The sequence below is a fragment of the Oryzias melastigma genome, linkage group LG3, assembly GCF_002922805.2.
Source record: "Oryzias melastigma strain HK-1 linkage group LG3, ASM292280v2, whole genome shotgun sequence".
Taxonomy (NCBI): Eukaryota; Metazoa; Chordata; class Actinopteri; order Beloniformes; family Adrianichthyidae; genus Oryzias; species Oryzias melastigma.
The window spans coordinates 28,084,103-28,098,857 of NC_050514.1; the positions used below are offsets into that span (position 1 = coordinate 28,084,103).

Sequence of the window (14,755 nt, forward strand, 5' to 3'; positions counted from 1 at the left end):
AAAAAATGCTTACTCCAAAGTACAGGTATCAACTTCGCTTTGCACATTTCGTTTATTTAAATCTTTTAAAGCAGAGTTTGTTCTTGTGGTTTGATTCCTGTGAAAGCGCATGGTCATAACAGAGACAGCCACATAATGACCTTGACTGCAGGGACGACTGAGGGATCTAAATAATTGGTCCAAGGGCCTGGAAGCACTTCTGGTAACTTCAGAGAAATCAGAATAAGCTGCACCAAGACTGCTGTCTGTATAGTTTGAATTCATCTTTATAAGGTAATTTATCATGGGATTTCTGTAAAATGTTTCACGAAAAACAGACTTTTAATCTTAAAAAATTTCATTTCCATTCCTGGATGACCACAAGTACTTTGCTTAGCTTCTCAAATAATATTTTTTGATCCAAATTATGTTTTTTTAAACAGATGTTGGCCAAATCCAGATTCCACTGATGTCAGTTTGATTCCTGACACTCATCCAGGTGTTTTCAAATGATGTCGAAACTTGACTCAAAGCTATTAAATCTTAATGAGGAGAAAATATAGTTTTGTAGATTTTTTTGTTTGTTTTTTTTTGGTACAAGGGTCTCCTGATGGACCCCCACCCAACAGCATGTGTAATGTAAATTCACCAAAGTCACTGATTTTAAAGTTGTTCAATTCAATTTAATATTATTTATATGGCCCTATATTATAATACAGTTTTTGCCATGAGCTTCACACCAGTAATTGTCAAAACATAACATCAGTCATAAAATAAAATCTATAGCTGATTGCTAAGCTAAACTAAACAGACTAAACTAAACTATACACTCCGTCCTGAGATCGTCCTTCTCAGTAAAGAAAAACTCTTGATTCTGGGAAAAAAAGAAGAAACTTAAGGGATGTTCACACGCAGAAGGGATCCTCTTCCAGTACGGGCAGGCGATGTACTGGGACTTTTAAAGAAGAATTAGCTTATCAAACTCTACAAGTACATTTGAATATGACAGTTGGGGGCAGAAAACGAGCCAGAGACGAGGTCCACTGCCAAGAGCAGGAGTAAAGATGAGCCACCCGGAATTTGGAATCTCTCTCACTCCGAGAAGCAAGAAGAGCCAGAGTCGAGGTCCACTGCTAAGAACAATTCAATTCAATTTTATTTATATAGCCCAATTTCACAAATCAATTGCCTCATTGGGCTTGAACAGACGTACAGACAAACCACCTGGACTCTGGAATCTCTCCAGCTCCGAGACCCGAGATGAGCCAGAGGCAAGGTCCACTGCCAAGGCCAGGAGCACAGACAATCCTTCATCCAGATGGAACTAGGCGACAGCTGGGGGTGCAAGTAGAGCCAGAGGCAAGGTCCACAGCATAGATGAGCCACCTAAATCTGGAATCTCTCTTGCTCCCCCGGAAGGGAGTGGGAAAGAGGGACAACACATGAATCGCAATGCACCAAATGGAGAAATGGAGAATTAAATGAAAAATAAATTATGACAAATAGTGGAGTTGATAGAAATAGAGGACAGAACTCACACCTTCATCTGCTTCTAACTTCTAGCAGCCTACTAGCAAATATTTGGTATTGTCATTGAAATTTAATTCAACCATGTCAATAGTAAGTTGAATTCAATATAATATATAAAACAGATGGTAATAATAACAATGAAGTTGTTGAGCAAAAAAAAATATAATAATAATAATTAATAATAGAGCATGATGACAGAGATTGGGGCTTTTATCAAAAGTCTACCTTTTTTGTAATCTTTAAAATTTTAAACCCTCATTTATTCATAGCTAGACTGTAGTAACAGTATTTAGTCTGAAAACAGTCTAAATAGATCTTCTCCTTAAACTCCAAAGATATCACATTTAATGCTTTTTAGCTTTTGATAGAGAAAAATATTTGCACTAAAAACATTTTTACTGCCCTGAGCCAACTTCCTGTTTGTTTTAGGATTGATTAAATTTTACAGTTTGTTAGTTTTTGAAGTACCCAATTAACTGACCCCACAGTCTATATCTAACCTCCTTTTAAATGTAATCACCAGTGCATACACGAAGGTCACGGGGTCAGCCCCAGTTTGTATTTATTTAATAGTTTTCTTTAGGGTTAGTGTTTAATCCATTTTCTTTATTTTTGTTGTCTTTATTAGTAAAAGTATTTGGTCTATATAATCTTGTGCATTTGACTTTCATATTGGTCAGCACTTTTTATTTTCTCTTACACTTTAAAGTGTAACAGCAGTTTTAAGTGTTTTCAAAATAAAAGCTGAACATTTTTGACAGGTAGCTGATCACAGGTAATAAAGTTTACATGAAATGGCTTTTCTGCATCCTTAATTTCTTCATGTTTTCAAAGTAAATAGATCATTTTTTATTTTTTCTGCTCTGATCTGGTGCAGATGGCGTTGATCTTACTACTATTAAGGGAAAAAATCTGCAGATACTGTCTAATACATGCACAAAATGCTTTAATATTCAGTTTATAGTTTAGAAAGTCCACATATTTAACTCAGTTTCTGTTTTTCAAAAATAAGGTAACTAAATAAAGTCATATATTGTATCTTTCATGTATGAGTCTGGCCACTTTGTGCATGCACACTCCACACTAAACTAAAAAAATACGAATAATCATCTTTATACTGAAAGAACAGAAGCATGCGTAAGGTTAGAGTTTGAAGGATGAATCCGAGCGTATCTCCGTCCAGTTCTAGAACACAGGCTGCCTTGTGTTAGCAGGTTGGAGCTCAGCTCATTTCTTTGCAGTGTTGGGAGTGCAGATGGAGCAGTGAAACCTGATTGGTTACCCCAAATGGCCTCTCTGCCTGCAGCAAATTAACTGCCAGGCACTTAACATGAAGAAAGGCCTCAAGATGCAGCTCACAGATGTTCATGTAATGCTGACCATGTGGGTGTCAGGTGAATGAGATGCACGGATTACAAACAAACATAAAACAGATCCATAAAACGTCAACACAAGCTCATGTTAGGTGGGGCGATGCTTCCAGAAAAGAACCCGCAGTCCTACAGATTTACAAAATTGAGGTGACTGCTGAAATTCAATGATCTTAGCTAAACATCTGATCAAACACAACTGATGTTCACAGACTGAAATTGTCTGAAAAGCTGTTTGGATCTTTATCTGACAGACTGAAGAGGGACAGTGCTGCAAAGCATTTCAGTGTTGTGATTAGACATGCAATGTGATCTTGGCCATCATGTACATTTTTAGTAGCTGACAAATAGGATGTGGTCTGATTCACGCTGGCTTGTATAGAACTTCCAGGATGTCCTGTGATACAAGAGCTGTGGGCATGCTTAGACCACCACAGTCACATTTTTAGTCTTAGCATAAAGTCACAATTTTCTTAAATTAAATAGTTGATAGTTTTATTTCTTGTTTTTAGACTGTTGACGCTGAATTCTATTTATTTTGGTGTTAATTTATTTCAAACCTGTGTTGCTGTTTACATGGCTCACATCAGTGAGTTTGAAGCTGAGGGGTTTGCAGTGTTTCAGACTAACATTAGGTACAGTCATGCTCTAATGTGAGTCTTATGTTAGGAAGCGCATAGAGAAAAAGGGTTTTGTCACATCATTTTGTTGACATGTCTATAAAGTTCAACTTTTTATACAAATGTGGCTCCTTGGAGAATGGAGAGTGAATGCGGTACTGGAGAGACACTTCAGATAATAATTGTGATGTAATAATTTAATGTAAAATATACCACCTAAAGAATAATAACCAGCGGGGCTTAATGCTGATTCCTAGTAACCTCATTGACTGTATATTAGAACTGGACTGAGTGACTCCACCAAACATTGACTGTACAAGAGAACTGGACCCTGACCCCCTGGTGTCCCAAATAGGAAGAGCCCGCTGGTTCCGAGTAGTCAAAATCCCATAAGCTTCTACTGGGAAATAAACAGCTATTACTCAGTCATTCTATTTGTCAGAATTAACATTCTGGCTCTCATACTTTTTTTAGCATGTTCTTGATATTCCTCATTTTTTTCATGATATTTTTTTCTGTAGTGCAAGTTATTCAAGTTATAATCTTGCCAATCAGATGTCTTGAAAGAAGTAATTAGTTGCATGTTGAAGGTTCAAAATGTTTCATGTAGCCTGTTTTCAAGTGGTAGGAGTTTAGACTTCCAACAAGCTCTATCCTGATTGGAAAGAGGGTCGCCATAGAAACTCAGACAATCAATGCCAACATGGCTTAAAAAAAAGGTCAAGTCCCACTAGTCTCTGCAGTTGACCCATCCCTAGGGGGAGCGGTGAGCTGCAGACACAATCGCACTCGGGAACTACTTGGTGGTTTAATCCCCACAATCCAAACCCTTATTATTAAGTGTCAAGCAAGGAGCCACTGGGTTCAATTTTTAGAGATTTTGTTTGGTATGCCTGGAGTTGAATGTATGACCTTCCAGTCTCAGGGGGGACACTCTACCACAAGGCCACTGAATTGTTGACATCATTTTGCAAAAAAATTACAACTGGATTGACTTTATTTTGTTGGAACAAGCTATTTTCTAGGGGTGATGGCTTACTCACTCGGTCCAGTTCTCATACACAGTCAGATTTATGTCTGTACATGGAGGCTCAGTTCCACAGGAGTATGCAGCAGGTATCAGTATTAAGGTGGTTACATTGAATATTTTGTTGAAGAACATGCATTAGCTACTATAGTAAAAACATATTTAAATGATGCTCCTGATTCATGTCCACAGGCTGCACTAATGGACCCATCTAAATAAAAGCCTTTATCATTAGCAGCATATATCACATGCTCAAAAGTGTTGACTGTTTTGTTTTTAGGGGGAAAGGAGGAGACCGATGGCTATAGTGTTCTTTGCAAGGCAGCCAGCTTCCTTCACAGACTCATAGCTGCTTCTGACGTCAAGCTGAGCATGTTCTGTTTTACCAAGGACATCTGTCTGTGAGTGTCTGGACAGCCCAAAGCTGCCCTGCAGGGCAGGAGCGGGGGGAGTGGGGAGGGGAGAAAAGCCTTTGTTAAAAACAGCAAAGATGGAGAATGGCAGGTTGACTATCACGGCTCCTGCAGCTCATCTCTCTTCTGGCTCCGAGCGTATCACAACACTCTGGTTCTTTCTGTACTTTGAACATTTTTGCATCATACTGGAATACAGCTCTCTTTATTTTATGAGGGGAACAAAAAAGACATTTCTTGTTTTAGTTTTGAAAAACAATTACGTCAATTTACTTGGGATGCAGAGCTTAAGATTAGATTTGTAAATAAATCAAAAGTGGAAAAGAGATTTTTTTTTTTTTTACAATTTTTTTTCTTGAAAATTAAGTTTAAACGTAACATTTTTAAAATTGAAAGCCCTGTTAAATTTGATTTGGAGTAAACAAAATCACTCTACTTTACATTACACTACTTTACACTCTACTTTTCTGTCTTCTGTGTATTTTGACCATTCCAGGTTCCTTCTTTCAGATGTACTGCTTTATAAAGGATTTTAGAGGTGCATATAATTGAAATTAATCATAAATTATAATTATTCAAACCCCTTTCATTCTTTTTGTTTTTTTTTCTTAGTTGTTTTTGCTTTTATTAGCACTGGAATTTGCAGCTTTGGACACTTAAAAAGGCTTAAAATGTCTTAAATTTCCTTTAACTACAACAAGGCTTTAAAAGGCATTAAATTATCTTAAATAAGTTTTTTTTGTCCACTTAAATTGACACTATCCAAAATCCTGTATTTGTCTCAAAATCATGAACTTCTCACAAGCCAATTTTCACCTGTTAGCAAATGTGCGAAAAGTCAGAAAGTGTCGTTTTAATGCGCTCCACTTTGAGCCATAATTACCACCAAAGGGTTCAGCGCCGACAGAACCGACACCAGCAGAACATGGAAGTCAAAGAACTGTTTTGAAGAGTCACTTATTGGCGTCTAGCACGTAAGAAAAACTAGAGCAAACTGGAATAATGAAAAAAAAAAACATGTCAACAAATGTGAATCTCAGATATTTTTATGCCAAAATAAACAAGCGACTGTATTGTTGATATTGGACTGAGAGACTGAGATCTTAATAGCATTGCTGAAACTATAGCTACAATATGTGGGATTGTATGCAGCTGTGAATATACATTCAACATTTAAATTTGATACATATGTTAATACATTTTTAGAAATGTAAAAATAGAAAATATTTTCAGGCTTTCTCTGTGGAATAGACCCTTTTCTTGTGACGTCACATAAAACGGTGATTGTGCAGAGTGGCTTCTGGTTATATATTATGTGTATGGTTTAGAATAGCAAGGTGGATCATAAAGGTAAACAAGCATAAAAATAATTTGTGACCATCCAAAATACATTTATTAGAAGCATTCCTATTTTTACAATTACCCCTTAAAATACCCTGAAAAACAATACATACCTCTTATTACAACAACTAAATTAAGCCTTGGGTGCAGTTAAAACACGTGTGGCCATCATGCAGCAATCTGCATCTTTGCTGTGTCTATTACGTGTGCCCAACATGAATTTCCATCAGTTTTTGTGCTGGATCACACGTAAAAGCCGAGCAAATAACATCAAGCAAAGTACAACATGTTAGAATAATATTTGCTCAAATGAAAGGTTGATATTTTCAACACAACCTCCAATAATTTAAGGATTATTTAAATGTGTATTTTGATTTGTGAACAATCTAAGACAGGAAGTGAAAATACAGAAATATTTTTCTGTTGAAATTGGTAAAGTTACCTTTTGTTATTTATGTAAAATTAAGTCAAACAGCGTTCAGCTGTCAGCTTTGCTGTTCTAAACGCGAACGCCAGAAGTAACGTTTGGCCCTGTCGCCATTTTGTCTGACGTCACCGTGAAAAGGGTCTATTGTAGAAATGACTAGTAAAGTCACTTGAACTGTTTCAGAAAAGAACATTTTAAGTCCAGATGCCACGACTCAACTTTAAGACAACCTTCCCTGAATAAATGGGAACCTTATTGACAATACAAATGAACGAAAATGAAATATTTTTTTCCTAAATCAGTTCTGGGAAAACAAAATCAGATTTTTTTCAAAAGAACAGCAATAAATGTTCTTAAACATTTGAGTTATGTCTCATTGGGTGGGTTATGTTGAGTAATTTTGTTGGCTTTGTTGGTATTTTACACATTTATTTGGATTTAAATCTTAAATCTGATTTAAGTCGGTGATAAATCTTCAAAAGTCTTAAATTTAACATCCTTATATCTGTAGACAAACTGAGTGGTGATAAGCTTCCCCAGATGCTACACTCACAATTGCATTAGCACATCACATATAAATCACTTTTATTAGCTTCATAAAGTCAGTAAACAACTTACCGTAATTAGAATATATATGTAGGTAACTCATAATGCAATCTAAGCTCAAGAAATGCAAAGAAAACATGTGAGCACAATTCTTCTTCTCTTCTGAATAGCACAACAAGCCTAGTTTGAAAGTATCCGGCACTACCAGAAGAACATACTGAATGAAAACGTTAATTAAAAACTCTGGCTGAAAGGGCAGCGGATGGGAAACAACAGCCTGCATCGTAGTAGCGCACAGAAACCCGATATCAGTCTTACGGTGCCGTGGCGGCCACTCCACAGACGAGAAAGGCAGACTGGAGGCTTGCAGATGGTAAAATGAAGTCTGCATTTATCATACAGTCATAAATCTGAAAATGGAGGCAGTTGCTGTGGGCGTCGAGAGCCCATGCCTGGTGCCAACTGCCAGCCAGAGATGCCGGCATCCTGGTGCCATCAGTGAGATAGTGGACCTCTCTCCCCCGAGTTCTGCTCATTTTGTGGGCGGTACTTTAAGGTCAAGCCTGAGGAGATTTATGTGTTTTCATGGCTTGATATGCTTTGCATTGATAACAATAATGTGGTCAGTTGTAAGTCTCTTTATGTTATAAATTCTACTGCCTTTGTTTAATTCTTTTCTGAATTGTTAATGTTTTAATTTTCAAATACATCTCTGTCCATCCCAGAATGTGTTTGGTACATTCAGCTGTTCTGATTTCCTATACTTTGTCAGCGCGTTTGAATCTTTCAACAGTTCTGCCGTGCTAAATGTGAAGTGGCAACACCCTAAAGGGCATGCCTTGCCTGAGGGGTTTCAGGAAAAGAAAAAATCAGAGTCAACTGCATGCACATTTTAGATCAGACTTGGTACACCAAAGCAACCTTTTACTGAGCGCCCTCTAAAGTAACATGAAATTTTCCCCTGATCAGACAACATACAGGCCTCCCACAAACAGCAGCGCCCAGCGAACACACGCTGGGAGACTACATGAAAGAACATGAAAGACATCAAGGCGCACATTGATTGTCCCTGTTCGCTCCAGCCCAGGCCTTTCTCCCCCAGCAGGCAGGCACACAAGCAAGCCGGTGGAAAGGCATTCCCTCTGCTGCGGCCGCGATTGATAGGCGTGCGTGTACGTGTGCATCGGGCTTGCGTGTTGGAGGGATTGCTGGCACCCTCTGTGCCACGGCCCCAGGCCCTCACACCTCCGCCCAATAGAAAGGGCAGCTCCTAGCGACGCTGGGCTCCCCCTCAGCCCTGCAGCTAGACATGACATTACCCCGGGCGCTGCCCCTCCCCCACTTACACATCACGAACTGCTAAAATCACCACCGGACCATGTGACTGCACACACTATCTTTGAGAGAAGCTCTGCTAATGGCTCATAACAGTCGTCCATTTTGTTCTGCCCAGGATTCCGAATATTGTATTGGATTCCTGCATTTTTTTTAGTCTTTAGACCAGGGGTCGGCAACCTTTAACAGTAAAAAGAGCCATTTGGGTTCGATTTCTCTAATCAAAAACCTAGAAGGAGCCGGTTTGTCTTACTTTAGCCTTTAAGAAATTTAGATTGGCATGGCATTCATGACCTTCTGTATTTAATGATAAATATGAATTATGTAAAAAGAACCTAGCATCTAAAAAAGTCCCTACAACAACATTTAAAACCTGTGGAGACCTGTCCTTTCAAGCAGTAGCCCCCAGACTATGTTTGATCTGCCTTGCCATTAACCTTCTGTATGGTTGAATTGGTTGGTTATTTGAAAAAGCTTCTTAAGACATTTCTAAATTTAAATTAAATTTCTTCTTCTTATTCAAAATGTGATTTATTTTTTTTTTTTAACGTTTGACAGAAGCTCAAATAACTTATTTTCAAAATAAAAGATGCTCTGTGCCAAACAGGATCATCTCTGGACAGCTAGTAACTAGTGTTGTACCGCATAACAGCATAAGATAATATGTGCTTTAACTCATAAAGGATCAAACTTTCTACCAAAGTTTTTTCTTTGCATATAAAATCTGTGCTTTCTGGTGGTAGCGTTGAGCAAACAAAACATCTTCAGGTCAACAGGGATATAAAAACCTACATACTTTTTCATCTATGTGCACTTCAGCCATCAATTTATAAATTTAACTAATTTAAATTAAACAAATGCAAATTAAGAAATCCTTAAGTAAATGCTATTTTATTTTTTTTTTCTTCTTTTTTGTGGTCTTTTTCCCCTCTGTCCACAGCAGTCTTACACTGCTGGGTTTTGTTATTTTAGTTTGGGGTTGGACCTTGGTAGTCTTAGTTTTCGGGCTTTGTTTATTTGTTTTCTATAGGTAGTTTTGGTTATGCAGCCCTTAGCAGGAAGCTACTGACTCTGACATGGCTGGGTCTGACTTTTTTATGTTTGGTCAAGGAGCCATCATGGAGAGATTAAAGAGCCTCATGTGGCTCTGGAGCCGCAGGTTGCAGACCCCTGCTTTAGACCAAAAAATGTTTACAAGAAGTCTTTCTCTTCAAGGCTATTAAATGCAATAAACTGACTTTTTATTATTTAATACTTGAGATTAGTGCAGGGTGACAAAATGTATATTAAAAACACATCAAGGTTGATTTCTAAACTTTGCCTTCACAGATGCAACAGCAGGAACTGGCCCAGATGAGGCAGCGAGATGCCAACCTCACAGCGCTAGCTGCCATCGGACCTCGAAAGAAACGCAAAGTGGACTCTCCGGGGGCAACACCATCAGGGACAGAGGTAACAGCATGAGCCACATCACCATTTATCCCTCCAAGTCAGAAATTACAGCGCAACAAAACAAATTTTGGATTCCAATTGTGTTCAAAGCACTTTTGATCTGACTTTTAAAAAATAAATATGAATCACTACTTTCTTTTAAACTCCAATGAAAAGCCTCTAAAAACCTACCAGCTCTGTTTTTCGTGATTTCCTAATTCCGTCATGGCAGACTTGAGATCCCCTGACTACAACTGTCAGACATCAGTAATAATTCTCAAAAATCCAGCTATATTGATTTCAACTAATGTCATATTGTTAAAGACATTTAAATTCACCACTGGGTTGTGTCACAGTAATAACGTGCTGAAGTCATGCATATAACATTTTTTGAGGGTACATATTTTATTAAATTCTCCTCCTTATTTAGGTACTAATCTTGTAGGCTTATATTATCCTTATATTCTCAGATTAGGTAGCTATTGATAGCTTGTAGCATAAAAACACAATCTTCTTATTCGACAATATACCCTGACCTTAACCAACCCTTTAGATGGGCAAGGTGCATTGTGGGAGTATACTTTTTTAAGTTATGGTACAGTTGTTCTTTCTTAACTCTATGATGCGTAGTCATATATGTTGTAAGACTTTGTGATTTGCAAACCATTAGAGACACAACAATAACAACATAACCCACTAAAATTGATCAGTTTGCTTCTTTTTAACTACAGTTTTGAAGAAAATCTCTAAGATTTTATGTTGCATACATCTGTTTTTGGGCATCTCCGTCTTGTACACTGTGGGACATCTGTGTCAGGAGCACATAGATCTTTGTCCCCAGGTGTAACAGTGGACTGTGACACCAGATGACGCCAGCAACAACATATTCTAAAATTAGCTAAAGTAAGAAATACAAAAGACAACATTTTCAGATCACTTATCCCTTTCATGAAGGTTTCATGGACATTGATGCTGGATTTTTGATAAACATCATGAAAAAGACATCTGGAGTAAGAGTCTGCCCATAGTTTGGATGTGTCTATGTGTAGTTGGTTTGTTTTCTTCAGAAACTGGTGCATAATATTGAGACCAAACATATTTGTTATCCTTTGGTCAAAGATCAAAGATCTTGTGTGTTTGGGTTCTCATTGATCCAGGTGTATTCCATCAAAGAGCAGTCAACTGGACTTTTACCAACTACTTTGATCTAGAAGTCATGCTTCTTTAGAGGCACTTTTTTCCAGTTTTCTTTTTACTAGCTTCTCTGACTTTCTTTAACTTGTTCTGCCTTTGTTTAATTGCACTGTCATAAACTTGAACATTTGACATGGTTACTGAGGTCCGAAGGGTCCAAAGATTTTTTTTTTTTTTGTTTTAGAACCCTGCAAACTTCATCTTTCTTTGAACCTTACTTGGACATTTCATTAAAATATTGATTACATCAACCTTAAACTCCAAATTGTTTCATAGCTCTTCCTGTATTAATGTAGAACAATAATTACTTGATCAAGAAAATAACTTGTCTTTATGAAGCCCCTAAGTTTTCTTGGATTGCAGGTTTGATTGTGTTCTTTCTGTCTAGTTCAATCTACTAAAAATTGTGGTGTACAATTGTTACAGCCCCAATAGGCACACCAGCCTCAGTCTAGGGGGACGACCAAAAAGGGGACCATAACATATGAAACCAGACACAAAGATCACGAGGAACACAGTTTATTGACAAAAAGAAACTGTGTCCTGTAAATCAAAAGAACTTACTATGCTGGTTAAAATATAGAAATGCAAATTAAAGGGAATGGAACCTTGGCCAAACAGAAAATAAGTCAGGGAGAATATTGATCCAGCCACATTGACCGTTTGCCTCAGTAGTTCCCTCCTAAGGCTACCTCATTAGATCTAACTAGCAAAAAGAAACAAAGGAAGCCCCCAGTAAAGACTACCAAGGTCCAACCCCAAACTAAAATAGCAAAACCCAGCAGTGTAAGACTGCTTAGGACATAAAATAAAAAAAGAACCAAAAAGAAACCTCAAACTCAAAGACCTGCTGCTCATTTGCCTCCTGGTTGAGGGCCTTCTCTGGTTTAAATAGGCTGCAGATGTTAATCAGGATGATTGGTCCCCACCTGCCAGGTGAGCAGAATGACAGGGCAAGGAATGAAGCACATCAGCAGCCATAACAGCAATGAATGGCTTTAGGGTATACAACAATTTGCAGTTTGATTTCACTCTTTGGTGCTGAGGTTGCATTTATTAGGTTATACAGTTTATCTACGTTGTCTCTAGTAATGCCCCGTATTATTGGTACAACTGTGATATCGGCTGATATTTGCAGAGTTTTCAATACAACCATTTCTATCGACAAGTCTCATATCAGATAGGTCTGCTTTGGCCAAGTTCTTCCTGCCAACAAAGATGAAGTGTCTTGAGTTCCATCGTCAATGCAAAAATCTGGAGCTGGCAATCTATATCTGAGTTAACATCACCCTTTCTTAGTGGTCATCAATCAAGGCTAGATTTAGCTGTTTGATGGACTGGCTGGTTGCATAGTAAATAGAGGCAAAAATTTTGTATTTTTTTTAAAGTTGTTTGCCCTCAATATATTTTTTTTCTCTCTTTTAAAATGAACAAGTTAAATTGACAAGAATTCTAAAGCTTGAGCGGAATTAAATTTAGTTTATCTGAAATTGAACTGCCTCCTTGCTTTTGCTATTGAACATTTTTTATCAATGTGTTTGAGCATATTGGCATATTGGATTTCACCAAAAAATATATAAAAATGATGCTTCATTAATCGTTACTACAAAAGTTGCAAACCAGAATAAAACATGCACTAGAGTTTCACCGCAACATACCTCCCATAACTACCTTGCCTGTTTTTAATTAAACTTCTATCAGAAGGAAAGTTGTTTGAGGTTGTGGAGCAGTTGAAGTATCACATTTCTGTTGCACACAGTTATCCGTGAAGTCATGCACAGTTGCTGTACCAAGGCAGTTTTTCCCCTCAGGCTCCAGAGGAAACATTTAAATTCCACATATTTGTCTTAAAGTATGATGAGTCTAAAATAAGCCTGAATTTTGAATGCCAAGTGGTCATTTTAATAACCTGCTTATCGAGTTGCATCTCCACATCTTTGGCATAGCAACAGTGTGTTGCAAAGGGGCATAGTAATGCAGCCGGTAAAAAAGCATAAATAACAAAATAAAAGCATTACTTCTGGTTCTTGAGTACAGTGCCAACCTCTTTCAGAGTGTTTTACCCTGATGGGCATTAGCCTGCGACCCTCTGCTGCATTAACAAAATAGACTACTTTCTCAAGCGACTTCCCTAAATGCAGTTACCAAACATAAACATGACTATAAATTATAATTTTGTTCCATTTCACTCCCCTCTTTCTTTAATGTCCTGTATATGTTTAATTAGAGGGCATAATGAAGTAAAGTGTGTCCCTCCTCTGGAGTTATTGCGGAGGGGGCGGTGGAGGAATCTTAACTTATTTTCACTTCGTTTTCACCTCCTCACATTTCTTCATTTCACATGGGCTGGAAGCCCCTGCGGCGTTCTCTTTCCCTTCTCCAGAGCAAAGTGAATGTGACTTTTCTAAGGGGGTCACAGGATGCCTGGAGGCCTGTGGGTGTTACTGGACTGTTGCCTGCTCTCAGCTTCACTGAGGGGCTTGTCATAGATTTCATCTCCACAGAAATGAGCCAGGGGCCTTGGCCAGGAGCACAAGCAGCCAACGTTATGAAGGGCCCACGCTGATTATTTCCCTCTGACATTGCATCCTGAGCTTTACGCATTAATCCAAGACAAAGGCAGCCCTTCAGTGCTGTGCCAAAGCTCAAATTAGGAGCCAGATAATGGCCTTGTTGAGATTCTATTCTGCTCACTGAGAGCAGAAATCCTCTCCTGTAGTGTCTTTTTCCTCATGCTTGTTTCTTCTCCTACTCGCACCACCTCTCCACTTTGTTCGGGCTGTAAGGGAATTCAGGTGACACGATTTTATTTCCCCTCCATCTGAACCCCTATTCACCCACCTTTAATTTGATGGTGGCTCTGCAAGACTTAGGCTTTTGCCCAGATGTAGAAGGCCAGAGGCTATGAAACTGATAGCTAGTCAAGACCGGAGAGCCCACATTCGGCCTGATCCAGTCTGCAGGAGGCAACAAAGGGGGTCTTACAGGCCTCCGCAGGGCAGATTAGTTCCAAAGAGCTGGTGGTTGGGGCTGTTGGCTGGTTTTCTAACCTGGGTCAGCTATAACCCCAGTGGTGGGTCACAGCAAAGGCAGACACTCCAACTCAAGCATCATCAGTTGGGGTTTTTTGAAGTGAGATATATCCTCTTAATAATTCATTTTTATTTATCCCTATTGACATATTAGATGATATAAAGTGTATGTATAACCTCATGATATCTCAGTTAACCCTCCAGACAAACCAACGTATTATGTGTAGGAAAAGAGTAGGTACACAGAAAGTACCTTTTGAGCACTTGAACTCATGTGGTAAGTTTATGTGTGTTTCATGGTACTTACCATGAGCAAGACCAGAGTATGTAATCAGAAAGTACCCTTTGAGTACTTTGAATTCATATGATAAATTTATGTTGGTTTCATGGTACTTACTATGTGTAAGAAGAGAGAAGGTACATAGTAAGTATATTTTGAGTACCTTGAATTCATGTGGTATTCTTATGTTTGTTTCATGGTATTTTAAGAAGGGAGTAGGTACATATAAA

The 14,755-nt window shown here is 38.3% G+C and overlaps 1 protein-coding gene across 2 annotated transcripts in view; it reads left to right on the forward strand.

Annotated features, from left to right (window-relative positions):
• The window catches only part of LOC112160752 (transcription initiation factor TFIID subunit 4), a 105,992-nt gene that overhangs the window by 63,214 nt on the left and 28,023 nt on the right, over positions 1–14,755 (forward strand). For both annotated transcript variants that reach the window (XM_024295527.2, XM_024295528.2), the window contains one exon: positions 9,918–10,040. In XM_024295527.2, coding sequence (XP_024151295.1) covers positions 9,918–10,040 — 123 coding nt within the window. The remainder of the gene's footprint in view (positions 1–9,917; positions 10,041–14,755) is intronic.